Source organism: Trichosurus vulpecula, chromosome 9 (genome assembly GCF_011100635.1).
Source record: "Trichosurus vulpecula isolate mTriVul1 chromosome 9, mTriVul1.pri, whole genome shotgun sequence".
Taxonomy (NCBI): Eukaryota; Metazoa; Chordata; class Mammalia; order Diprotodontia; family Phalangeridae; genus Trichosurus; species Trichosurus vulpecula.
Genome location: NC_050581.1, coordinates 123,614,979 through 123,642,572, shown reverse-complemented (window position 1 = coordinate 123,642,572; position 27,594 = coordinate 123,614,979). Strand labels below are relative to the sequence as shown.

At 40.5% G+C, this 27,594-nt stretch overlaps 3 protein-coding genes across 6 annotated transcripts in view; 2 read left to right on the top strand and 1 right to left on the bottom strand.

Moving 5' to 3' along the window:
- The window catches only part of NEK4 (NIMA related kinase 4), a 32,055-nt gene extending 17,584 nt beyond the window's left edge, over nucleotides 1-14,471 (top strand). Inside the window, exons 10-16 of one of the 2 annotated variants that reach the window (XM_036738611.1) lie at nucleotides 350-499; nucleotides 1,116-1,182; nucleotides 1,915-2,033; nucleotides 5,830-5,918; nucleotides 10,263-10,468; nucleotides 12,763-12,896; nucleotides 13,402-14,471. In XM_036738611.1, coding sequence (XP_036594506.1) covers nucleotides 350-499; nucleotides 1,116-1,182; nucleotides 1,915-2,033; nucleotides 5,830-5,918; nucleotides 10,263-10,468; nucleotides 12,763-12,896; nucleotides 13,402-13,494 — 858 coding nt within the window. In that variant the 3' untranslated portion in view covers nucleotides 13,495-14,471. The remainder of the gene's footprint in view (nucleotides 1-349; nucleotides 500-1,115; nucleotides 1,183-1,914; nucleotides 2,034-5,829; nucleotides 5,919-10,262; nucleotides 10,469-12,762; nucleotides 12,897-13,401) is intronic. The other variant, XM_036738612.1, reaches the window with a different exon arrangement.
- Nucleotides 14,472-16,631: 2,160 nt separating this feature from the next.
- SPCS1 (signal peptidase complex subunit 1) lies at nucleotides 16,632-20,940 on the bottom strand. The gene is made up of 4 exons (XM_036738610.1): nucleotides 20,453-20,940; nucleotides 19,820-19,879; nucleotides 19,661-19,747; nucleotides 16,632-17,115 (listed from the first exon to the last, which is right to left on the bottom strand). The coding sequence occupies exons 1-4, from the start codon at nucleotides 20,735-20,737 to the stop codon at nucleotides 16,990-16,992; spliced, it is 558 nt and encodes a 185-aa protein (XP_036594505.1). The 5' UTR covers nucleotides 20,738-20,940; the 3' UTR covers nucleotides 16,632-16,989.
- GLT8D1 (glycosyltransferase 8 domain containing 1) overlaps nucleotides 20,924-27,594 on the top strand; it is a 23,390-nt gene continuing 16,719 nt past the window's right edge. Inside the window, exons 1-2 of one of the 3 annotated variants that reach the window (XM_036738608.1) lie at nucleotides 20,924-21,072; nucleotides 22,014-22,075. The gene's annotated coding sequence lies outside the window, so the exon portion shown is untranslated. Of the gene's footprint in view, nucleotides 21,073-21,227; nucleotides 21,333-21,419; nucleotides 21,612-22,013; nucleotides 22,076-27,594 lie in introns of those variants that run through there. The other 2 variants (XM_036738607.1, XM_036738609.1) reach the window with 2 other exon arrangements.

Genomic DNA, 27,594 nt, shown 5'->3' with positions numbered 1-27,594 from the left:
AGTTACACATAGTAGGGGAAGTGTTTCCCTTTGGCAGAAGATGGAAGGATCATTTTGGGTATACAAGAGAGTAGGCCAGGGTGGCTAAATGTGCAATTCTCTTTAGTGAGGTGTTGATAATTAAATTTCTCCTTAAATGGAGATGACTTCTTGAAAGAGTTTCCTCTAGTATTCTTCCTTCTAGGCTACTTAGAGAATGGCTAATATTGGGTAGATTATTTTTGTAAAAATATAAAGATTTGTAACTTTTTAAAGCAAGCTTTTGGAAAACAGTTTTAGGGGATTATAATGCGAAGTGAAAATGGAAAAAATGAATATGAAACTGAACTTATATTTTCTTTTTTTTAAGTTCCAGGAAGTACCTCCTAGACCTTTGCCTTCCCCTCCTATTGCTAGTAAAGTAGTTGAGAAGATGACACATAGGGATGCTGATAAACATGGCACAGAAGTGATGGTGTCTGTGGACAGTTCAAGAAGCAGTGAGATGACATCCTCCAAGGTTTGCAGGAATTTTTTTTTTAATTGACTTTGCCTGTGGAGCTGAAGACAGCATAATATACTAGAAGGAACACTAGACTGAGGCCAAAGACTTTGAGTCAAACCCCGCTTTTACACTTAATAGTTGTGTGATCCTAAGCAAGTTGCACAATCCTCAGTTTCTTCAGCGACAAAACGATGCTATTAATACCATACCTACCTCACAGTATTTGCAGGAAAAGCATCTCATAAACCTTAAGCCGCTGTGGGAAAATGTACTATTATTGTCCTATCCCTGGTTTGCAGAATAGTTTACTGAAAGATAGAAAGGTATCTCAGTTCCATAATGAGAAAGAACATTGGCAAATGATAGAATGGGAGCCTCTGGGATTGCTTTGTTGAGCAGGCAGGCAGCTCCCTTGGCTCATCTGCTACTTCCAATGTAAAAATTGGAAATTAAGGGAGATTAGGTAGAATTTTTTAGTGCTTTGAAAACTATTGTTGTGCAAGCCTCCTAAGTATGTGTGTCTAGCTTTGACACTGAAAGAAGCTGCTTTCAAAGTGCCCCTTGAAGGCTAGTGCAGAGCATTTTCATGTGCTAGTGATGGAGTTAATTCTTAACTCTCATTCCTTAAAAGGATCGACCTTTGTCCGCCAGAGAAAGGAGGAGACTAAAGCGGTCACAGGAAGAGATATTTCCCGCTGGTAAGATCTTTTCTTCCTCTCCTAACCCTGGAGTGAAGGGTTGGGGGAGGGAGTACATCTATTTATTTTTTTTCTGTGTGAAGATAAGAAGAAAAGAAATCACACTTGATGAGGTATAGGAACTTTCAAGATCCAGTTCAGGATTTTGACTACTACAAAGTAACTTTAGTCTTAACATAGTCCACACCTGTTTTTTGTTTGGGAAAATATAGTCCCCTAAGTATGCATAACGTTAGTTTTTCAAGTGAATTTTTATTGTAGTTCCACTTTAAAACTCTATCTTAACTTGTCTACATTCAACCCTTTGTGCTCAAGAACATGAATGGAGAGTTAAGGCCATTGGGGAGAGTGGTCCATAGCTAGGGATTATTAAGAAAATGAGCAAGATATTTAAACAGGTAACATTTATGTAGTGCTTTACAGAGTGCAGCAGGATTCTTGAGATGAGTAGTATAAATATCCCCATTTTACAAATAAGAAAACCAAGACTCAGAAGTTAACTGCTTTATTCATAACCAAATGGCTAATGTCATGCCAGATACTCAGATCTGAGTTTTCTGTACTTCTCTGAGTCTCTGTTTCCTCCTCTGTAAAATGAAGGGGTTGTGCTAGATGGCTTCTAAGGCACCTTCCAGCTCCATGTCTGTGATTCTTTGAGTCCAAAGCCAGTGCTCTTTCTCCTAGCTCCTTCCTACTCTGCCTGACTGTTTTAAGCCAAGGGGTCTTTGATAGCTTTTTCAGGTCCTTCAGTGAGAAGAGGCTCTCTGGATGCTGGAGAAGGAATGAAGTTGCACATAGAAGATGAGCCCATAGTTACTTATCAGTTATCTCCAGATGTGGATACCTCTCAGGTAGGCCACAAGCCACATTCCTTAGTTTGGAAATGTTTAAATTCATTTTTTCTACAGTAAAACCTCATTAATGAGAATTCCATTTGTTAGAGATCAGGATAAAGTTTGCTTTTTCTCTGTCTATAAAAAGAGTTTCTTAAATAATATTTAGAAGTTCTCTCCTCTTTACTCCAGTCTCTGATGAAGAAGAGGTAACCTTTCTTGTCAGGGCCAAACGTTGATCTCATCCTTTCCTGTCTTCCCCTACAGATTGCCCCCAAAATCACTTCTTTTTCAAATCTTCAGTCTCTTTCTATCTATTGGTTCATTCCCAAGTGTTTGCAAACATATCTGGGTCTCCCCTGTCCTTAAAAAAAAAAACACAAAACAGATTAGACTGTATCATCCCTTTAAGCTATTAAATTTCTCTTCTTCGTAATTAAACTTCTAGAAAAAGCTGTCTACTCTTGTTACCTGTCCTTCCCCTATGCTCTTTTCTCAGCCACTTGCAGTCTGGTTTCTAACCTCTGAATTGATAAATCTGATTGGTTTTTCTCAATCCCCATCTTTCTTGACCACTCTACAGCATTTGCCCCTACTGATTGTATGTCCTCCTGGATACAGTCTTCTTTCTGGGTTCTCTCCTTATTCTCCTGTCTGACCACTCCTGAGTCTCCTTTGCTGGATCATCAGCCATGTTAAGCCCCATAATTTGAGGTGTTCTCCAGACCCCCTTCTCTCTACTTTCTCACTTGGTGACCTCTTTGGATCCCATGAATTTGATTATCATCCTTATATAAATGATCCCCAAATCTAAATATCCAGCCCTAGTCTTTCTTCTCACCACTCCAACATCACCAACTGTCTTCTGCATATTTTGAACTAGATATCTTATGGAGATCTCAAAATCAACATATCCAAAGTTGAACTCATTATGTTTCTCTTCAAAATTCTTTATCTTCATAGAGGACACCAATATCCAGGTTTATGACCTTGTTATTCCCATTGACTCCTCACTCTCACCCTACATATCACATCAGTTACCAACTCTTATCATTTCTACCTTCCAACATCTCTCATACCTCTGTCCTTTCTCTCTATTCATATGGCCACTTATTGCTTCTTACCTCACCTATGGCAGAGTCCCCTCACTGGCCCCCTGCTTCACTTCCTCCTCTCTCCAGTCCATCCTTCACACAGCTGCCCAGTATTTCCCTCAAGTGCAGGTTTGGCCATGTCATTCCCCTACTCTGTAAACTCCAATTTATCCTTTTTGCCTCTGGACTCAAATAGAAACTCCCGTTTGGCATTTAAACCCTTTAATGTGGCTTCAACTTGCCTTCGTAGTCATATATACATTCTTCTCACTCTCTGAGGCACAGGCAGACCTGACCTCCTTGCTTTTTGTTGTGTACAATACTCTTGCCTTCGGATTTGCTGTCCCCCTGCCTGTCTGCCCTCTCATTTAGGAAGCTCTGGATACTTTGCTTCCCTTTTACCTCAAGTACCACCTGATATATGGTCTTTCCTGATCCTTCCCCTCCCTGGCTGCTAATGCCTTCCCTGTGGCCCCCAGTTGCCTTATATCTATTTTATATTATTACAGTCCTGAGCTTCTGGTCCTTCATTTTACTGGATAAACCTGAATGGCAGGAGCGCCATGTAAGTCAGAGACTATATGGCCAAGTACCCAGAGAGCTGACCTTAGAGCCAGAAGAGCCAAGCCAGAATCTTGTCTCCGCTTCATGCTGGTGGGTGACTGGCTGCTCTGAGCCACCTTTGAAACACTGAGCGGCAGAGAAGTTGCTACCCTGCATTAGGGGGGGTTCCCTCTGCCAGTGAAATCACCAGGCCAGCCCTGGGCCCTAACCAAACCCTGGATTATGCATATACTTATATGTGTACATGTTTTTGTCTTCAATTGAATATAAACTCCCTGAAAGCAGGTGCTGTTTCATTTTTGTCTTTGTATTCCCACACATAGTAGGCACTTAATAATTTTTTTTTTTATTGAAGGTGATGATATTGGAACTAAGGGAACAAACTTTAGGATATATTCAGACACAACAAATTCATGTGCTGGTAGCTTATCACTAAAACAAGTAACCCAAGGTAGTAACTTTGTTAGTTTGATTCTTAGCACGCGTGCGCGCACACACACACACACACACTCCTAATATACGCATCTAACTAGCAAAAAAAAAATCACATATTTTTTCATTTCATTACCAATCTCTTGTACATTCTTCTTTCTGGTATGTTTGTAATAGAACTTGGACATTTTTTTTTCCATACTTGTGAGGCATGAGTGTCATGTAGTGGTAGAAAAGGATAAATATAGGTTTCCTGACTTGTGATAAACTTTTTCTTACTGAATAACAACACATAGGGGAAAGAGCAGTTTTTTGCCATAATCCTAATCACTGACAGTACACATTATGGTGAAGAACAACTTACTTATATTTGAAAATAATAAAGTTTCATTTCTTTAAAAAAATTGTTAAGAGGTTTCCCTAATTCAGACTGACCTAAGCCCTAATTAGTTCAAATCACAGGCTGCACTTAATACATTTCAGTCTTCCTTCTGAGCTACTTACCGGATGTTCTTGCATCATAATCAAACTTTGATGACCATTTCTTGCATCGAATTTGATGGTTAGTTTAATAAGCCAGGGCCCATGTTGTTAGTGCTAGTCACACTGAAAGATTTGAGCACTGTGTAGAATTATTCTTCCTTGTGTGAAAAGGATACTTCTCTTTAGGGTTGATTTTTTTTCCCTGAGGCACTATGGGATCTCAGCATGTTGTTCTTCAGGCTTCCCTTGTGATCTGGGTGAGAACGGCTTTAGTTTTCAATCTAGTAAAGAATTTTGGCTTACAGAGTAATTTCTGTCTTCTTCAAAAAATATTTATTACGTGTTAATCATTTGTTTATAGAGCACTATCCTAGGGGCTTATGCAGTTACTGAGGTTAGTTAAAATGTGGTCCTTCATGAAAGTTAAATTCTAGAGGAATAATACACAAATGCAAACAACTGTAATATGTAGTGTTACATAACTCCCTTAAGGTGGTGCAACAAAACAAAATGTTATATGAAATCCAAGGAAATAAGGAAGGTTTCATAGGAGTTACCCTGTGAGTTTTAGGCTTTAAAAGATGGGGGGGGGGGGAAGATGAGTAGGAACTCTAGGCATCGGAAAAAGCATGAGCAGAGGCCCGGAGGAAGGAGAATGTAGGTTATTTACAACAGCAAGTCACTGAGTTGGGCTGTAATCTAGTGTTTGGAGGGGGAACCAATATTAGGCTAGAAGGGTAGAATGTTGTCTGCTTGTGGAGGGCTTTGAATTTCAGACTAAGGATTCTGAGCTTTGCTTATTAGATAATAGGGAGCCACTTCAGATTTTTTATATGACTAGATCTATGCATAAAGATTAGCTGCAAAGTAGTGTGAAGGAGGGTTTGGAAGGAGAAGTAGAGACAGGAAATCCTGAAAGGAAGCAAATGTAATTGTCCAGGTGAGTGTTACTGCCGAATGTCTGTGCCTGAATGGTGGCAGTGGAAATAAAGTAAGAGATGAATGTAAGAGAGATTGCATAGGTAAAAATGGATATGAAAGATGAGGGAGGGAAGAGTCAAATATAACGCTAAGGTTTCAAACGTGGGAGTCTGGATGAACAGTGGTATTACCAATAGAAGTAATGAATTATGTCAGAGGAGTTAAATTATAGCTAGATAGATATATGGGGCTTTAGCTTAAGACTTTCTTCTAATTGTATTTTGGATATGTAATTACTGAGAATTTTGTTTTCCTAATAGGAAAAGAAATTAGTTCGTTGTCTGTCTGAGGATGAGTTAAGTTCTTCTACAAGTTCAACTGATAAGTCAGATGGAGATTCCAAGGAAGGGTAGGTATATTTTTTTAACCTCCCTTCATAGAGTAATCCAAATATGCCAGTGCAAGTCTATGTTTTTTAAATTGTGTTCTGTCTTAATTATGCATACTAGTGAATGCACCTGATTATTGTGTACTTTTATTCACATAGACCAAGGGTCTTTTTTCTACAATACTGCAGAAGTAAATTTAGTGCAATTTTGTACTAGCTTGCTAACAAGGCAGCTTTATAAAAGTACATTTTAATGATGCTTTTTGCTTTTATATCATATTCATTCCTGAATATCACCCTTCACACTCCACTATCAGGAATCTTTCTCTTGTAACAAAGGTTAAAAAAAAATTCATCAAAAACGGTACATAAATCATGTTATAGCTTTTCCAACATTCTACATCCATAGTTCTTACCCCTTACCCCTAAAAGGAGAAAGCTGCATTTTCTCATTTCTTCTCTGGGACCAAATTTGGTCATTTTGATTATAAAACTTCCAGGCTGCTAGTTTTTTACTTGAATATTGATGTAGAAAAAAATCTATGACAATGATTACAAAATTTTTAAAAGCAAGTATTAAATTGGAAATGGTAATCATAGGACCATGAAAGGTCATTGGTTTCTTCCTTGCCTTCAGATAATTGTACCTAAATTATCCTATTCATATGGCTCTGTCTCTACCATATACCTTTAGCTTAATGTTTCAATTTCATAATCCAAAGAGACTGACGAGGGAAGCAATGGCAAGTTCTTTACAGGCTGGACGTCCCAGAGTCAGGCCAGTGGGAGTAGAGTGTATAAAAGGGATAGAAGCCCCCACACCTGGACCTATAGTTGAAGAAATAGATTTTAAAAGAAGTCAGACACTAGTAGTTTGCTAAACCTCTAATCCATTGGATAAACGGTAAAAATTGATCTAACATCTAGCTTGGGAAGATGACTCCAGAAAAAAATATGAGAAGAAAAAGGGTTGGCAATGTGAAGTGAGGGGATTTATATACATTATTTAATAAGTACAAGACAGGTTCCTGTGAATCCATATAGGGCCATATTAACTGATAAAAACTCTGTAAGGTTTCCTTTACCCCCTTGTATGTTTCCCTGTAGTGTTTAGTACTAGTAAGTCTTTAAATATGTGTGTACACAGATACATACACATACTGTTGACTCTAGACCCAAAGTCCCACTTCACCAAGGAGACTGGGAAAGGCCATGAAGAAAGTAGACTGCAATTTTTAAAATTCTCCTTGAAAAGCTGGTCATTCTAGTCTCAAATTAATTCTGATTTGAAAATAAAACATGAGTGTTCTGGGTCACATAACCAACGAGGTAGAGGATTAGACATTTGTTCTGATCCTCATGACCTCTCAAAACTCTCCAATATAGGAATTATGTGCAAGAGATAAAACAATTTAATGTCTTCATAGTCTGACAAACCAAGAACCTTAGGGAGGTAAGAGTTCAGTGAGCTAACAGCAGGGAAGAGTAATCCTTGGCTCCTAACTTGTCCACTCAACACTCATTATATCCCTTATACAGGACTTCATGGACCACTCATGGGCTTGCAGTGAAACTCTATTCTGCCTTTACCCTGCTTCTTCTCAGTGGGAGAGAATCAAAAGGCAGAAACTTACTTGGGCTGGTAAAGTAGCTCAGCTGTGCTCAGCCAGAGAACTGAGGAACAGAGGGAACTGGGACAGGACAGGTGTATGGCTGTGAGGCACTCCACTTAGCCTGAAGCAAAAGAAAGCGTCCAGTGTCCACTTGAGGCCAGCTCTTTCACCCCCAAAGAAGTCAGTGGGGGCAGAGACTGAGGCCTGTGAAATATGAATTGCCCAGCATGGAAAGAGTCTGAGATAGCATGGGGGACCAGCCCATGGGGAAACTTCCATTGAAGGGGAAGGAGTCAGAAAATGAGCTATAAGGGAATATAAGGAAAAAAATATAGAATTACTATAGATCTCAGGGGGAAGAATAGTAAAAAACTTTGAACAAAAGCAGATAAACCAACAGTGAAAACATTAATAACAGAAGGGAATATGGCTTTGAGAATAGCTGAGTCCAGACATCTATGAATAAATAACAACACCTGAGGAGAAAGAAGATCCTGTGGATTCCTAAGGGAGTGTGGAACCACAACACTATGTTTCTGAATAGGTTGAAAAAGAAATACAAATTGTAAAAGTTGTATTTATTTTCTGCTTTCATAATTCTTTGTGCACAGCAGAAATAATAGGTAGAATTTAAAAACTTGCATCCATGGTCGTAAGTGTGACCAAAGAAACAAAAGAGATAATAATGGGTTGGGAATGCATATACACAAAAGCAAAGGACAGTCTGAAAGAAGAGAAGCAAAATGCAGTGACATTAAAAAGAGAAGGTGATCGTGCAAGCAAAATGTTTATCTCTGTGACACTCTGCACAGAAACAACTTGGGGATTATAGGTCCCCAAGACCTATATGACAAGTCAAAAACCTTAAGCAATAATACCAAAAATAATACAATAAAACTGGCCAGAACTTTTGAATATAGAAAACAAAGTGACAATCAGAAGAATCCAGAGATTGTCTCCAAGCAAAGACCCTGTGCTGTAAATTCCAAGATACATAGGTTTAAATTTAATAATTCCAACGAGAAACAAGTTCTGCAAGCGACTTCAAATATAAAGGGAAAGAAATTCGAATAACACAATTATTCTACACCCACAAGAAATAGCAAAACGGAATAGAATGTGTTCAAAAGAGCAAAGGAGCTCAGGTTGCAAATCAAGGTGATATACCCATCAAACCTGAGCCAAATCATTAATGAAAAAAAAATGGACTTTGACAAAAAAGAATCATTTAAAACCTTTCTAGAAAGAAAGCCAGAGTGCTTTTGTGAGGTAAATATAGTCTTAAAACCTAAACCAGGGAAGGATAAAGCATAAAAGAACTATATAAACCAATATCATTAATGAATATTGATTCAAAAATTTTAAATAAAAATAGACTACAGCAGTTCATCAAAGAAATAATTCATCATAGCTGGGTTGGATTTATAACAGAGATGCAAGGGTGGTTCAACATTAGGAAAACAACATAATTATTTTGAAAACGAAAATATCCAAAGCCATATGATTGTCTCAGCACATTAGATAGAGCCTTTGACAAAGTACAATACTCATTTATGCTAAAAACCCTACAAAGTGTTAAAATATCATCAAAAGTATCTAAAACCAAAAGCTAGCATCATATATAATGAGGATACCCTAGAATTTTTTCCAAGAATTGTGGGAGTAAAAGATGCCTACTTTGTACCAAATTTCTTTGATAAAGAGAAATCTTAAGTTATCCAAGATATATAAACAATTAACACATGTGTGTATAAACACACACATCTTTAAAGACCTGTAGTCATTCTTCAATAGACAAGTAGGCAAAATATATGAACAGTTCCCCCCAAAATTGCAAGCTTATTAAAAATATGAAAGAATGATCCAAATCACTCACAATAGGAGAAATGTTAAAACAATTCTGAGTTTTTACCCTATACCCTGAAAATTAACAAGGATGACAAAAGATGGGAATAGTATATGTTGGAGGGCATGTGGGATGGACATACTCTGTATTGCTGGTGGAGCTTTGAATTAGGAAAAACCATTTTGGAAAGCAGTTTCTAATTATGCAAATAAAGTGGCTAAAATGTCAATATGCTTTGATCCAGAGATTCCATTATTGGGCTTATACCCCAAGGAGATCATTAATAAGAAAAATGTTCCTTATACATCAAAATATTAATAACAGCACTTTTTGTGATAGGAAAGAATTGGGGTGGGGGTAGTATTTGAGGCATAGCTAAGCAAAGTGTTACATGAACGTAATGGAATGTTACTGTGCTGTAGGAAATGATGTATGTGATGAATACACAGAAGCATGGGAAGATCTATATGAACTGATGCAGAACGAAGTAAGCAGAACCAAGAAAGCAATGTACATAATAAATATAAATGGAAAGAACCACAAAAAAATAAGTAAATGTTGCATAAATATAAAGAAAAATTATGTCTTGAGATATGAGAAGACACTTCCTTCTCATCCTTTTGCAGAATACTGTATGAGTACTGTACATTGCACATATTTTTCAAACTTTATGTACTGATCAGTTATGCTGGGTTTTTCACCTTTTTTTGGCCTTAAAAAATGCTATTTGTTATATAGAATGACTCTCTGAGAGAGGCAAATTGATGGAAACGTGATATAGGAAAAAAAAAATCCCCCAAAACATCATTAAAGTCTAATTAAAGCCAAAAAAAGTGAACATGAGTATGTTATATTTTTAATGAAAATTCCTAAGACCAAACTAATTATAAATGCAATCTTTTTCAGGAAAGGCCATACAAATGAAATGAATGATCTGGTACAGCTAATGACTCAAACACTAAAAATGGACTCTAAAGAAAATTGTGAGAATCTTCCAATACTTCTTCCTATCTCAGAGTTTAGACTTCATCGAAAATACAGAGATACACTAATTCTTCATGGGAAGGTTGAAGAGGATTCAGAGGAACTTAGGCTTAAAGAACTTTCTCCAGGTCTGTGGCTGTAACTTTTGAAGCAAACTGGAAAGTATCTGTTGGAGGTAGAATACTTGAAAGCCAAAGTAGTTTAATAGTAGTATTAACATGAAACTGTAAAGCTTCTGCCTTTTACAGATGAAATTTTAATCCAGTTGTTTGAGTGAAGATGTACCATTGATTCCATGCTTTATGCAGTAGGTGTTTCTCTGAAAAGTTGGGTTTTTGTAAATAGTAGCCTATTTAAGATATATTAGGAGAGCTTGCTATTTAAAGGAACCTGTGGTGAACCCATCAGAATTTATCTTTCCCCCAAAACCCTCCCCTCTTCATAACTTTCATCTTACTGTTGAGGGCACTGCCATCCTCTTGTTACCCAGGCTCACAACGTAGAGGTCACCCTTGAGTACCTTCTCACACTTACTCCACATAAAAGCCTATTGACATAGCTCATATATCTCCCCTTCTCTCCACTCACAGCAACCACCTGGCACAGGGTCTTATCACTTCATGGTTAGACTATTGCAATAGCTTGTTGATTGATCTCCTTGACTGCAGTTTCTGCTGACTTCAGTCCATCCTCCTCTCATCCACCAAAGTGATCTTCCTAAAGTAAAGATCTAACTATGTCTGTCTGACACTCTTTCTCTCAATTTTCTGGCATTTAGAGCCTTCAAAACCTGGCTCCTTCCTGCTTTTCTGGTCTTCTTACACCTTACTCCCATGCATATACTCTACAATGTAGCAACACTGGCCTTCTTGCTGTGTCCTTTTGACACAGGACACTCCATCTCCCAACTCCAGCGCTTTTCACTGGCTGTCTGTTTTAACAATCCGGCTAGCAGCTTCTGTGGGGGCATAAGATCCACCCACAGCCAGCACCCAGGAGGCTGCCGGCCCGCTGGGAAAGCACAGGTTCTTTTTATCTGCTTAAACAAGGAAAGCACAGTGAAGGGGTTGACAAGCTTACTTTAATACAGCATTCAGTTAGTTCAGGGGAGCACACAGACACATTCATTTAGTTCAGGGGAAAAAGCCAGCACCTTGAACTTCAGAAAAAATACAAACAAATTACAAATATCAACAGACAGACCCAATACAATTCATAGTTACCAACATCTAGGTTCAGCCCAAGAGCTCGAGAGCTCAGGCTGGCCCAGAGTCACACTTGCCACCCCTGCCGTTCCAACCGAAAAGGGATCTTCAAGCTGTCTTCTCCCCTCTTAGAGTTTTTGACATCATCAAGCGCCGCCTGAATGACCAGGGCCGATTGGTTCTTGAGTTGGCCCCTCCCCCTAGGACCCTGGGAGGTTCATGTCCATGTAGACTAGATTAACACCCAATAGGGCATGGCTCTGGAGTTAATACCTCCTCTCAGCCAGCCCCATGAATCATCACACAGGAAGTTCTCTGCTCCCAGGCATGGGTCTCTGGGCTTCCTGCCCCGGAGGAGAAGCAGCAGGCACCAGGGAAAGGTGAAGAGCTTCCCCAAAGATGACCCCACCATTCTGGTTACACTGTCCTTCGTGCCTGGAATGCTCTCCTTCTTCACCTCCACCTCCTGGCTTCCTTCATGATTCAACTTACATTGCACCTTTTACAAGAAGCCTTTCCTGACTCCATTCCTCCTACCCCCACTGGGATTATATATCTTCTCTGTATATGGCTTTTTGCAGGTTGTCTCACCCATTAGAATGTGAGCTCCTTGATGATAGGGACCATGTTTTTGTCTTTGTTTCCAAAGCATTTAACACAGTGCCTCACGTAAAGTTAGCCCTTAATAGATGCTTATTGATTGATTGATTTAGAGAGTCTTCTTTGTAATATAACTCACCTCCCTGATTTGATTTTTAATTTTATCTAATTTTCTTAAAGTGAGGCTCATCTCCTTTGGATCTGGTAACTAGGGGTTATAATTACCACTGGAAGCATTATAAAGAGGACTACTATGTCTTATTTGTGTCATTTCCATCTGGCTTACAGATGAAATCTTCTGTATGTATTGTCTCCCCCAGTAGAATTTGAGCCCCTCACAAGCAGGCACTATTTGTTTCTATCTGCAGTGCTCAGCACAGTGCAAGTACTTAATTTTCCATTCATTCAATAAGACATAAAACCACTTGTGTACAAATTTCCAATGTGAACAGAGCTCAAATCTAGACCTCTATAAATTGTACTCAATAAGTAGAAGTAATAATTCATTAAAGCTGAAAGTACTTTTTATGTAAAACTTAAGATAAATGTATTGCATTCTTTTTGTTTTGGAGTGTACATATCGAGGTTACTATTGCCCATCTCTTATTATTTTTTAGCAGTTGTGTCTGGTTCTGAAAAGATCAGAAGAATGATTGAAGTATTGAGAGCTGATGTAATTCAGGGATTGGGAGTGAAGCTTTTAGAGCAAGTGTATGATCTCATGGAAGAAGATGACGAACTAAAGAGAGAGGTAAGAGGATAGTTCTGGATGATCTACTTAAAGATAAGTTTACATAAACTTTTAGTGGAACGTTACCCTGAACTAATTTTTATTTCCCCCTGCAGAACATAGCACCTTGCATGTAGTGACAGTCAAGACTGAATTGATATGAATATTTTTACACACACACACACACACACAGACCATACCAGTGATTTCAGTAGAATAGGGAATCCTTTGGAATTTAGTCTTGTAAAGTAACGTAGAGCACGTGAAGCAGCATGCCTACGGTGACATAGCCAATATATGTCAGAAGTGAGACTTGAACCTAGTTCATGCTGACTTTGAGGCCAGCTTGCTATTTACTGTTATATTGCTTCTCTGTATGTCTTAAAGTAAAGCTGTAAAATTAGCTTTTGCTATCAACCCATCCCCAAATTTGGCAGTCGAAATTGGTAGTACTTTGGGTTATATTTGTAATAATGTCATCTGGTATGCACATTTTTCATAATGATTTTTCTTTTGTTTCACATAGGTGCGTTTGCAGGAGCATTTGGGTGAAAAATATGTAAATTATAGCACGAAAGCTCGACTGCTGAAATTTTTTGAGGAAAATGTGAATTTTTGAGCACTTGTCCTATTCTTTTGTCAGAAGTGAAGTACTATTTTTAAAAGTGGTTTGGTTTTTTCCCCCGAAAGGATTACCTCAACCAAACATATCAGATCAGTGGCCATTGAATTTGGCTATGCCTGTTTTTCTGGGATTTTTGTGCTTTGCCGGAGTATAAAAATGGATACGAATGAGTGCTGTGTGGTTTAGGACCAGTTTCACTGGTTTAGGAAGGGGCTTTTTTTTTTTTTAAATGAATAAATAGGTACCACATTGTGGGCAAAGTATTTCATGTTTTACATGAAACTTGTTTTGGTTAAACAGCCCGAAACCATTGTGTATTCAGGATTTCTTCTAAAATAGTCCAAATCTACCAGAGCAGTACCATCAGTGTAAGAACAAGCATTCTCTAGGTGGCTATAGCAGTGTAACAAACTGCCAAAACAAATGTCTTTACATAATATGCCTGATGATAAGCATATGGTGGTGATATTAGTAAACACTAACAGTGGTAGCTGGTAATTTGAAGTCAACAATGCATGATCTTTATAAATTTGAAGAATGGAGCTGTACATAAATTTTTATACACTTACAAGTTTAAAAATTAATTGCATTTAGTTTGAACAAGATACTTGCAGAACTGAACTTATTTAAGTTGTGCTTTTGGCTTATTTATTCAGTATATTTATATACTGGCTTTGTTTAATTCATCTTTTCATCAGCCAAAACACACCTGAGTACTAATTCCTTTTGGAATGAAATAATTTGTAAGTAAAATCCAGTTGCTTTTGAGCTGAATTTGAGGCATTTTGTCTCTTAAAATAGAGAATTCAGCTTTCTTGCATAGTCTCTCTTCTTCTTCTACTTGGTTGCTTTTTTTTTTTGTATCATGACACTTATTATCCCTCCATATTTTAAAGGTCTACTTTGTATATATTAGTAATTGTTTTTTACAACAGGTAAAATTACTATGAAGTAAATAAATAGCATTTTATAAAATAAATTTTGTTAAGTAATTTTTCGGTGTAGTGGAAAATGCACAGGACTTGTATCAGATTACTTGGGTTCAAATCCTGCTTCTGACACTGTAGTCATGTGACCATTACCCTATCAGTTTCCTCATTTACTGCAAAACAGAGAGAATACTTAAACTACCTATGTTGAAGGCTTGTAAGGAAAAATCTTTGTAAGCCTTAATACGTTAGTAAATGGGAAATGCATTAGAGAAATGCTAACATTTTAATACTGACTTGGAGACATTTTTCTTTTTTGTAGATTTTGGAAATTACCACTTTAAATACTGTAAGAGACATTGAAATACCGCATTGCCTTCAAGTTCCACTTTTTCCTTAACTGGGCCTTTGTAGAGTCTGCCATATCAAAGTGTGGCTCTTCATTTCATAAATATGACAACTTTGCTCCTTTTAGGGACCTGAAGCCAAGTGGTATTAGATTATACTGGATTTTCATAAGCTGTATCTTACACATAGTAAAAATCTCAGAGGCAGATTTGCAATATGTTATTCTTTTAATACTTTTACAGTTTATAAACCACAACTGTGACACAAATGACCTAAATTTTACTAATAGCACTAGTTCTATTGTCATACCTTGTGGAGGAAGCGTTATGGTGTAATGGTAAAAGCATCAAATGTGGAGGAAATGGGGAACAGGGATAGTTGAATCCATGCATTAACACGCTATACTGTCATTTTACTGTTTACTTGCTACTATAGTAAAACCTCCTTAGGAAGTTTGTCACATCTTCATCTTAGCTTCCTTACCACGTTTTAAAAAATGAATTGAAATAGATGCTCTTAAAAGGTGCTTTCCAGCTCCAAATACCCAGCTTCTCCAACTCTTCCCTTTTGATGATTTGCTCATTCTAACAATGTCTTTATTAGGTTTATGTGGGAGAGTAAGGTTACTAATTCTGTTTCCTGGGTCACTGGACCCAGGATTTAGAATGGGAATCCCCTCTTCTTTTAGAGGTCTTCTCCAAGGCCCATTCCAGCTCCAGCCTTCTGATCATGTTATCTAGTTCCCTCCATGAAGTCTTTTCTACATATTCTTGAGAGGTAGTCCCTTAGCCTTTCCTTTAATTCCAGCATGAGAACTCCCTGCCAATGAGGCCTATTCTTTCAATCCAGCTGTAGCTTTCTTATATGGAAATGACATTTGCCTACCTATAACATCTATCTGTTGGTTCTCAATCTGTCTTTGGCAGCTATATAGACTACTATTCTCTCTTCTACGATCTGTAGGCTACATGAACACAGCTATGTCTTCTTCCAGGTCTTTTCTTCAGACTAAGCGTCCTGACAGACTGCACTATCTTCCCCAGCATCTAATGCATGGCTTTGCACACAGGTACTTAATGCAAAGTTTTTTTAAAAAGTGAAGTTGTGTAGATACCTCACCATTCTGACTGCTCTGCAGCTTACCGGTATCCTTTTTGTATTCTATGAAGAGAATCCTTAGTCCACTGCCAGTAAGATGACCTGAAGATGGTCACTTGTAAAGACTCTTGTTCTTACTACTTTAGAACCAGATGTTGCTAAGGCTGAAAAACTGAAGAGGTTTTGTTGGGTTTGATTTAAAGACTTTTACCATAGTATAAAAATAAAATAATTATTTCTACTTTCCTAACCATTAGCTCATTCTTAAAATGAAGTTTAACTAACAGAAGTCTTTGTTTTTAACTGTCCATTCCTTGTTACACTTTGAACCCCATGCCATCCATCTACCTCCTGCTCCCTATAATTAGCTTTCTAATTTCTCTAGCTCACATGAGAGAAAGCATGGCTGCAGTACTTCCTATATGCCAATGACATTGGTTAATTAGCAATTAGACATGTACTATAAAAGCAGCATTTTTTAGTTAAGTCATAGACCCTAGAATACCACCTAGTTAATGCTCAGAATAATTAGTAGATTACTAAGAATGACTGCTGACCATTTAAAGTTACTACCACTTACTGCCTTCTGGGGGAGGGGGAGCTACATGTTAATAAAGACATTTAAAAAGCTTTATTTTGAATTGTCAGCCACAAAAATGGTAGACAGGTCTACTTTCATTCACAAAAGCAGTACCAGTAAAAACTGCTTATTATTCTTGCCTACTTACTGCACAAAAGACCCTTTAATCAATGGAGTATTGGAGTAGCTTTGTTTTATTGAAAAAACAGCACAGAATTGTTTTAATTATTCAAAATGGAGTGTATAAAATAGTTAATTGCAATAATCTATGAAATACTAGTGGGCTTCAAACAAAATTTGCACATTTGCCAAGCACATTCCATACAAGTACTTTTCTTTCCTTCATTTCACAGGAAATTTATGAATCCAGTAGCCAAAACTGTTTATGAACAAAACCCAATTGTTTTAGTAGATAACAAATTCTAAGCACAGCTCTGCAATAACAACATTGGTAGTTTTATTTCGCATTTTGGATATGACAAGTTATTTCACACAACAGAATGAGCGTTGTAAGGTTGAACCACATACTGTGTTTCAGTTATTTTTAGGATGCCTTTTTATTTTTTTCTCTCCTGGTTTCTTGTCTTCTGAGCCTGAGTCTTGAACAGGGAGCCATTTGAGGGGGTGTCGGCGATATATGGGCCACGGAGGAAGTGTCAGCTTGATGAGAGGAGGGAGAAAATGTACACCTTATACAACAGTCCAAAACAACATGGATCACTGGTCTACAGTGTTCCTCTACTAATTTATAACTGACTCCAAGTTCCTGTTGTAGAGGTACAGGAATGTGGGCTTCATTTAATAAGGTGTAAGAAGAAAGTTGTTTTGATGCCTTCTGGACTGTGACTGTCAGGGTAACTGATTTTCTATTCTGACTCGCTCTCTAGGGGCTGGTCAAAACCATTCTTTCCTCAGCCTCCTATACCTCTTCCTCCCCACATCTCAGCAGAAGCCATTCACTATAAGCTCCCTCTTCTTTCCTGGTCATCTTCCATTTTCTTTATTCCAGTATGTGATGAAGAGATGGCTATTTTCACCAAAGCCAACCCTTTTACTTGTATGTTTGATCCCACTCCCTCCTGTCTTCTGTATATTGCCCCTACTCAATTACCATCTTCTCAAATCTTTAATCTCTTCCTCTCTACTGGTTCCTTTGCTGTTACCTACAAACCTACCCAGATCTCCCTATACTTAAAAAAAAATCAAACCTCATTAGGCCTCACCATCTCCCCAAACTGTTGTCCAATTATATCTCTTTCCTTTCACAATCAAATTCCAAAAAAGAGCTGTCTACACCATTTCTTCCACACTTCCTCTCAGCAACTTACAGTATAGCTCGTAATCTCATCATTCAACTGGCTGCCAGTGGTCTCTTTATCTGCCAAATATGATTTGATAGCTGCTTCTCAGTCCTCCTTCCTTTCTGACTTCTCTGGATTAACTGAAACTGTTGACCACTTTATCATCTTGGATACTTTCTCCTCTCTGGGTTTTCATGGCAGTTTTCTCTTGCTTCTCCCGTCTGACCACTCTTTCTCAGTCTCCTTTGTTGTATAATTATTCATATCCTGCTCTTGAGTATATCTCAAGACTGTGTCCTAGGCCTCCTTAAAATTCTATACTCTGACTCAGCTCCTGTAGTTTAATTATCATCTCTATGCAGGTGACTCCCAAATCCTTGTATCATTTTAAGCCCTAACCTCAATCCTTATCTCCATCCCCATAACTGCATACTGGACATTCTGAACTGGTCCCCAAATGAAATCCCCTATGTCTGCTGAGGATACACCATCACCTTTCTCATCACACAGGTGTGCAAACCTTAGTTATCCTGGACTCCTCACTCCACAAATCCAATCAGTTGGTGACATCTTGTATCTGTTCTATTCTTTCTCTTCGCATCCTAATTATGGCCCTCATAACATCTTGTTGGCCTACTGCCATAGCCAGCTAATTGGTCTCTTCACCTCATCTCTCCCATTGTAATCCAGCCTCCAAATATGGCAAAACATTAAGTGTTCAAGAACCTTCTGGTGGTTCCCCATGCCTTCTAGGATCAAGCACAAATTCCTCTATTTAGCATTTAGCCACCTGGTTCCAACCTACCTTTTTAGTCTTCTTTGCTGTACATTTCAGCCTGACCGCAATGGCCGCCTTATTGTTCCCCACACACGATATTCCACTTATATTTCATATAGGCTACCCTCCAGACCCAGCATGCACTTCCCCTTTACCTCCACCACTTAACTTCTCTAGCTCAGATATGATCTCCTACCTCTGGCATTCTGATTCCCAACTCCCTAGCTGATATTGTGCCCCCCCCACCCCCCCACCCCCCCCCGCCACCATTACCTTGTATTTATTTTACATATACTGATATGTATGTGTGTCACCATGTGACCAATGGGAAAACCCTGAGAACAAGAACTGTCTCATTTCTGTCTTTGTATCCCCATCACCTTGTACAATGTCTGGCACACAGCAGGTGCTTAATAAATATCTGTTGACTGACTGTAGAAATAGATGCACTTTCTAAATGGAAGGAAAGGAAGCATTTTATACCATTCCATGCACACAAAACGTGCACATTTACCCATGGCACATTTAAACTGCATATACACATGTACCTATGCCTAAATAGCTTGCAAGATATTCTCCAGCACTATTCTAGCTAAATTGTTTTTGTTTAGGGGATTAGTCTTTTATATTTAAAAGCTTCATCTGTTTGCTGTCCCTTCACCAAAAAGTGCAGAAAGGTTTGATTATGTGCCAGGTACCACAATAATTACTGGGGATTCAAAGACAAAAGTGAAAAAAAAAGTCTTTGCCTTCAAGGAGTGAAGAATCTACCCTGGGGAGACAACATATAGATAAGTTTATTCAAGATAATTTGGAGGAAAAGAAACCTCCAGAAAGGCCTCATGTTAAAGAGGGCACTCAAGCCCATGATTTAAAAAATAATGTCTGGGGTGGAGCCAAATCTGGTTTGGGGATTTATTCTGATGTACAGCACAGCATCTATGTGGCAGGTGGGGACTGACAGATATTAGGCTATCTTAGAACGACAGTAATGGAGAAACTGAAGGTGGCCAGTACCGAGTTTCATCTCACTCTTCCACTGGAAGAAGTAATTCCATCAGAATTTAGAAGTACCTTAACACCATGTAAGTATAAGAAGCCCGGGATCCAAGCAGGCATTTCTTACCAAGCATGAAAAAGCAAATCCAGCCATAACAATATAGACTGTCCAACCAAACTGTTCAGCCACATATCCATAGATAAAGCCAATTACCTAGGAGAGAGACAGGTCTTATTAGGAAAAGCTAAGCTGAGGATAGCAAAATGAATCAAGACGGATACTTACGGCAGAAAAAAGAATAATTCCTTGAAACATCTGTTCAGCTAACTTCTGACCCTTATAATCCTACAGGAATGAAAAGAGAAAAAGAAAGGTCAACCATTTCTTCAACAACCCTTCACTTTCTACGAGATACTTGGATTTTGCACCTTGCCCCAGATTAGCCATATAGCTAAACAGCATTCAAACGGGGAAACATAGGAAATGTCGGGGTGGGGGGATGGGCTGGTTGAAGAACTGGAGGCTTGCACGAAATCCTAAATTAGCGGACACCCAGGGTGGCCGACTGCAAAAAGCAGGCATCATACGTGGCCCAGAGAGGTTCCAAATGAGCTGATAGCAGTACAGGCGAAGGAAGGAAAAACCCGGAGAACCTGAGGAGCGAAGGAAAAGGGGCGGGGGCCAAGTGATGCGAAGGAGAGACGACCGAGGGAGGGAAAGGATTCAAGCCGTGCAAAGCAAACCTCCCCCCCGCCCCCAAAAGTACGGAGCCTTAAGAGCCCTCAGGCCGCCCCCCCGTCCCGTGTCCAGTCAGAGAGAGAACGTCAGCTGCTCGAGGGCAGGCCCGGCGCCAGGCACACGAAGCTGCGGCTCTCGCTTTCTGCTCGGGCTGGGAAGCGCTAAGCTGGGCACACTCACCATCTGCGTGGGCAGAGAGCTCAATCCGTCCAACATGACTGCCTTCGGGGGCAGGCGGCGCTGCAGGAACGCCGAGGAACCGCGCTTCGGGGATTTGGACCGGGAGCGGCAGAGGTCGACGCCGGACGAGAGGCCTGGCAGAGCCGAAGGCGGCAGCGGCGGCGGCGGATCCTGGGAACGGGGCCGAGTGGCGCGGCCCGGGTGCGCAGAGAGCTGGATCCCGGAAGCGGATGTCCTCACCACGCAGGGCAGCCCGCTCGGCCCGCTCGGCCCGCCCCGCCCCATCGCTAAGCCACGTGTGCCTTCAGAGCTGGTTTGGACCAGGCGCGACTGCGGCGCTGGCGGTGGTGGCTGGGCCTGGGCCTGCCGGAGGGAGGCATTGCGTCCTCGGGGAGGAGTCGCCGTCTGCGCCGGCTCCAAGCGGGGTGCTGCAGCCCCGGACACCGGACTCTATCCTGAAAGCTACTCGGGGGCCCAACGGCCACTGGCTCGCGTCGCGTCCCCATGGCAACAGTCTCCTCGTTGCTGCGAGGACCCCTCGCAGTGCGGGCAGCCGAGCACGCTGCCTGCTCGAGAGGGAGCACTCACGCTGCCGTAGCCGCAGTTGCCGTGGCTATGAGGTGCGAGGGAAGGGGCTCAGGGATGCGATGGGTGAGGGTCGGGGACGCCAGGATGTCTCCTTCTGGTTTAGGAGAGGAGTTTTCCCTTATCTATCAGGCAGTATCCAGTACAGCCTCGAGCCCTTCTGAACGGCGAGCTGTGGAGGGCCCGCGCTGAGGTGGCGGGGGTTGGACTTCGTGCGCGCGGGGAGGGCCGGGGCGGGGCCGGGCTCTGGGGGCGGGTCCAGGCTCGGGCTCGAGGGCGGCTCCACAGGTCGCAGGTGAGAAAGTGGGGTGTCGTGGCTGGGTCTCTGGGTCGGGCTGGTGATCTAGGTCGAGGGGCTGTGGCTGGGACGGACCAGGCTGGAGGGAGAAGGCTGGCATAGCCACAGCCTCCTCCACTCGGTCAGGAAGCCCCCCACGTCGCCCTGGTACACACGGGGAAAGGACTCGTGGCTCCAGAGGAACCCCCAGGAAAAGGCTCCTTCCCCTCCGTGGACTCCTCGGAGAGTCGGCGTTCCCAAGGGAGGACTCGAGGCCCCTCCCCCACCCCGAAGGAGGTGCCCGGCCCCCCAACCCCAAGCAGAGGAGGGTCTTGGGCCTTGGGGAGGCTGACGATCCATTGATCTTTCCCTGGCCTTGGGTTCCCAGAATGTCAGAGCTGTAACCAGCGATCCCCTGTGGTCTCCTTGTTCCCTCTCCGCCCCGTTTCCCGATGTATAGCTGGGGGAACTAAGGCCTGGAGAAAGGAAGTAAATTGCGCACTTCTGCAAGACCCACGCTGGGGACCTCCGGACCTCTGAGAGCGCAGCCTCGGACGGGGGTCCCAAAAGTCCACCGCCGAAAGACTTGATAAACTGCAGAGGGACCTTCATCCTCTTGCCCAATGGGAGGGAAGCCCCAGACTTAAGGCAGATGAGTCCACCTGTCACAGTCCAATGTTCTTTCTTGGCTTTCTATAGATAACTGCACGACTCTCAGCTTCAGGAATTCTTCATCCTTCAGGACTGTTACCTGTAAACAGGTAAATCGCTTAAAGTTCTCCAAGAAACAGTACTGAGGGACCACATATCATTGTAAATAGTGTATTCTCAGCTTGCCCTGATGGCATCTCTGTGTTGAAGAAGAGGGAAACCATGGTGTGAAAGGAAACATTGGCGAGTGCGGTATCTGACATCTGTCAGTGGCATGATCCTGGTATAGTATCTGAGTTCCTTTCCTGGGCTGAAGGATAATAGTGTTTGTACTCTTACATTTTAAGAATCTTCATTATATAAATGTGAACTGTTACCATAGAATTGCCTTTTTGCACAGCCTATCCTATATTATATTTCAAAATTCAATGTACAGATCAGTGATTTATAATGCTTCATTAAATGCTTTAGATATAATGCTTACTGAAATGTCAAATTGGAAAAAAGATACTGATTTGCTAAAGTTTCTTGGAAAGCCATCTTTCCTAGCAATGGAATTTTGTTATGTAACAAATTTCACACTATAGGTACTCAGTAAATGTGTACTGAATGAAGGAAACAATAAACATTTATTCAGCACCTAATGCTTGCCAGGTGGGCAGTTAGGTGTTAAAGTGGATAACATACCAGGCCTAGAATCAGGAAGACACATCTTCCTGAGTTCAAATGTGGCCTCAGACACTTATTTTCCTCATTGTGAGCAGAAAAGGAAATGGCAAACCACTGGAGTATTTTTGCTGAGAAAACCCAGATGGGGTCGCAGAATTGGAACCAAATGAAAAACGACTTAACAACAAAAACCATGCCAGGCATTGTGTTAAGGTACTGGGGATACAAAAAGAGGCAAAGAGCTGCTCACAATCTAATGGAAAAGATAGGATAAATGGGAAGTAATAAGAAATATCTAAAAGAGCAAAGGTGCTAGAATTAAGAAGTCTTGGAGAGGGCTTCCAGTAAATGATAGGGTTTTATTTGGGAATTAAAGGAAACCAGGGAGGTCAGTAAGCAGAACAGAAGAGGAAAAGTGTTCTAGGCATGGAGGACCACTGAAAAAAAATGCCTGGAGCTGAGAGGTGACTTGTCTTGTCCATGGAACAACCAGGAGGCCAATGTCACTGGATCAGAGTATGTGTCAGGGAGTAAGGTGTAAGAAGACTGAAAAGGTAGGAGGGGCTAAATTATGAAGAATTTTGAATGCCAGAGCAATTTGGAGGTGACAGGGAACCCCTGGAGTTTATTGAGTAGGGAGCGACATGATCAGACCTGCACTTTAGGAAAATAATTTAGTGATTGAATGGAGGGTAGATGGGTGTGGGGAGAGACTTGTGACAAGTAGACCCACTAGCAGGCCAGTACAGTAATCAGGTGATAAGGTCCTGCAACCAGAGTTTTAGTCACGGAATTTAAGACATCTACTAGACATCCAGTTTGACATATCTGAAAGACAGTTGGGAGATTGGAGGTTAGCAGAGAGTTTGGGGCAGAATAGGCAGATTTGAGAATCATCCATATGGAGATGGTAATTAAATCCATGGGAGCTGATGAGATCACCAAGTGAAGTAACATAGAGGGAGAAGAGAAGAGGGCCCAAATTTGAAGCCTGAGGGACGATCCAGCAAAGGAGACAGAGAAGGAGCAGTCAGATTGGTAGGAGGAGGAAGCAGTGACCTGAAAACCTAGAGAGAAGAGAGGATCCAGGAGAAGAGAGTGATCAACAGCATCAGAAGCTGCAGAAAAGTCAAGGAAAATGAGGACTGAGAAAAGGCCAATGGATTTGAAAACTATGAGATTATTGTTAACTTTGGAGAGAGCAGCTTCGGTGGCATGATGAGGTAGATTGTAAAGGGTTAAGATGAGAGTGGGAGCAAAAAAGTTGAGGAATCTACTGTCAATGGCCTTTTTGAAGAGTTTAGCTGCAAAGGACAAAAGAGAGAGGACAACAAACAGTTAACAAGGATGGAAGGACAAAGTATTAAGCATATCCTGTGTACCAAGTGTGCTTCACAAATTTTTCATTTAATTCAATCCCCCTGAAAACAACCCTGGGAGGTGGATGATATTAATATCCCAATTTTACACATGAGTAAACCAAGGCAGACGGAGGTTAAGCAGCTTGCCCAGGATCCTACACAGCTGAAACTAGATTGGAACTGAGGACTTCTTGGCTCCAGGCCGTTGTGCCACCCAGCTACCTCTAGCATGGTCACGAAGTAATATTCTTATTCTGACTTACGTAACTAAAAAAATAGGAATGTCTTCCATGTGGGCCTTTTGGGCCTGTTGTGTGTTTTATTTTTGTAGGTAGTCTAAGAGTTGGTCATTTGAGTGTTGAGGATAGGGCAGGGGACCCTTTGGGCAGTCTTGTGAGACTTATGCACACCTTCTCAGAAGGATGTTTTTAAACGCACAAAGTATGTTGCATAGAATTACAAAGTAAATCAGTAATAATAAGTGGTTATCAATATTTTTAAAAACAAACTCCTTCACCCCCTGCAATCTCCCATTGCCCCTGGTGTTGGGGAAGGCACATCAACTTGGAGTCAGAAGGCCTGAGTTCAAGTCTCACTTCTTACTGGTTTTGTGATTTGGTCTAAGTTACTTGAGTTCTCCAAGCTTCAAGTTTTCTCACCTGTACAATGGGTATGATAATATTTGCCTTTTCAATTTCGGCGGGTTGTGGGAAGGAAAGCACTACATAAATATGAGTTGTCACTGAAGAATAATTGCTAACCAAAGAAATCCAGAAGAGGAACAGATTCCTTTTGCTGTATAAAACCATTTAAACAGTAATGGCCCGTAGGTTCTCCCTAGTAATGATGCTCCTCTTGTGTATGGCACAGATAGGATATTTCTGCCCCATGGCACAGAGTAACTTTCTAACGGTAGAGTAGTAATGAGATAACAAGATAGGCAGTTCTCCATGCCAAGGTAGATGTTACATTTCCAAAGTATGGAAAATAATGCTTTGTTCGCAACTTTCAGAGGACATTTGTTAATTCAGTAAGCACCTACCACGTCGTGTAAGGTCTTGCACTTAGTTGCTGGGGATTGGAAGATAAAACAAAAATGTTTTTGAGGAACATGAATAAGTAACATAAATAAGTAAATATAAGATAATTTGAATAGAGAGAACACCAATAGCTAAGAGGATTCACAGTGACATATTGGAGAAATGATTACTTCTTTTTATATCAGTCATTTCAACTCTACTTTCTTTTCCATATTGAACCCTGCTTAGTAACAAAGAAAAATAATTAAGCAGAACTACCCAATACAGTGACTACCTCTGGCAGTAAATATATAGAATATTTCACCCTCAAAGTCCACTTCTGTGCTGTGAGGTGGGGGCAGAGCTGTTTCATGAACTCTTCTTAGGCATCTTTGCAGGTTTTTTTTTCTGTTACTCAGAGTCTGATTTCTTTTGTTCACATTTGATTATAGCCATTATGTATATTGCTCTCTTGTATCTACTTATTTAACTCTGTATCAGTTTATGCAAATCTTCCCATATTTCTTTAAATTCCTCATATTAGGCACTTATCACACAATAACATCCCCCTACATTCATAGACTAAATGTTTTTCAGCCATTCCCCACCTACTTCTCCCGCCCCATTTTCATTACTGCAAAGATTTGTACTCTGAATATTTTGATCTGTATTGGACTTTTGTTTCTGTCTTTAACTTCTTTGGAGTATGTGCCCACTAATGGAGTTGCTGGGTCGTAAAGTATGGACAGTTTAGTCATTTTTCTTGAACAAAGCCATATTGAACTACAGAATAGTTGTGGTGAGGTGACGGCATATGTCTTGAAAGAATTCAGACTCAGACTGTCTCCAAAGCAAGCCAGGGCATTTATTTGAGGTGATGCTCACAGCGGGCCCCACCCCTTAAGGGAGATAGGCACACCACTGTAATGAAACATGGGGTTTATATAGAGCAGAAAGTACTAACGAGCATCCTAAATCTGATCCAAACCACCATCACCTGATTACTGAAACGTAATGAGCCCAGGTTCACCTTAAAGTGATTTGTCTTGCACAATCAGGTGGTTCTTCGTTGTCTAGCAGCTGTTGCTTAACACAGTTGTTGCTAACATACACAATCATCATTGCTAACAATGCTAACCCCATCGGTTGGACCATTTGACAGCTCTACCAAAAGTTTCTAAATTTGTCTTCCTATAAGCACCTGCAACACTGACTGTTCTTTTTTTTGGTCATCTTTTCCAACTTACTTGGTATGAGGTAAATCCTCAGTTGTTTTAACTCAGAGATTTGGATGTCAGTTTTCATAGGGTCCTCTCTAGTCTGCTGTTCTTTTGAAAAATGTGTTTTCAAAACTATATTATTTGAGTGTACAAACTAGCTCCGTCATGCCCTTTATGTCTCTGGAGAAAGCATGTGAGTGAGCCTCCCATTAATTTTCAGCTTCTTTATGTTTTCTCTTTTACTTTAAGAATCTTGGTTTGGGCGTGGCTCATTTCTTCCAGGAAGGTCACTAGTTGTTTGTTGGGCAAAGATATTACATCAAGTAGAGACAATTAAATTAACGCTTGTTGACTGACGGTCTAAAAACTGATCCTTAGCACCTTCTCACCACTTTTTGCACTCTGCCACTGTTGGGCCTGAGGAACATTTTGAAATTTTATGTTCATGTGTTTCATAGGTCACTATTGCCAAAGAAATTATCTAGTGGCTAACCTTCTGATGCTGAGCCTTTCTTTTCTTAGGCTGATCCACAGAAAAGCAGATGAAGGCTTTTCCTAGGACCATACTCAGCATCACTGAATCTCAAAATTGAATGGGACCTCAGTAGCTACCTAAGTTAACCTGCACCTGAACAAGAACCCCCTACACAATTAAATAAAGACTTTGCTTGAACATGTCAGGTTGGGGGTTGGGGGAGGTGAAAACCTCTGACATCCCAAGGCCATCCATTCTACTCTGGGGTCAGTCTAATTATAAGGAAGATTTTTCCTTACATCCATCCTAAATTTGCTTTCATCATCCTGGTTGCATTTCAGCCTAAAAGGTGCTGAGACCTATACCAGGATATTCCAGATGTTCTGATCAGGGCCAAGTATAACAGAGATATCACCATCTTAGTCTCGGACAGTTTTCTTCCCTTAATTCAGCCTTACGTTGCATTAGCTTTTTGCTCTGTAACATCACACTGTGGATTCATTGAGTTTGCAGTCCACTAAAATCCTCAGATCTTTTTCAAATTACATTTGGGTTCAGTCAGATTCACTGGGAGGAAACTTTATGTTTATACCTATTGAATTTCATCATATAGCATTTAGCCTGATGTAGATGCTGATGAGTATCTTTCCAGTGAGAGCTGGTGTTCCACTGGCATAGCCTTTGAGCCTGTAGCATTATCTCCATGATTAAAGATAAGTATAGCATTTTTGTGAAGATTTCTATTCAAATGAATATCCTATTCAAATAAAAATCCTGACAGTTATGCAGTGCATATGGTCATTGTTGAGGTTTAGCATTTAATTGCATGCAGATTACTTGGGATAAAGCAAAATAGTTAAATTATTGATATACAATAAACATTAT

Excerpts from the sequence above, each read along its gene's own strand:
- SPCS1 (XM_036738610.1), bottom strand. The coding sequence starts at position 20,737 with ATGGGGCGGGGCGGGCCGAGCGGGCCGAGCGGGCTGCCCTGCGTGGTG. Across the intron at positions 19,880-20,452 it reads GCTCTCTGCCCACGCAGATG|GATTATAAGGGTCAGAAGTT; the intron begins GTGAGTGTGCCC and ends TCATTCCTGTAG. Across the intron at positions 17,116-19,660 it reads GATTTGCTTTTTCATGCTTG|CTGACACTTCCTCCGTGGCC; the intron begins GTAAGAAATGCC and ends CCTCTCATCAAG.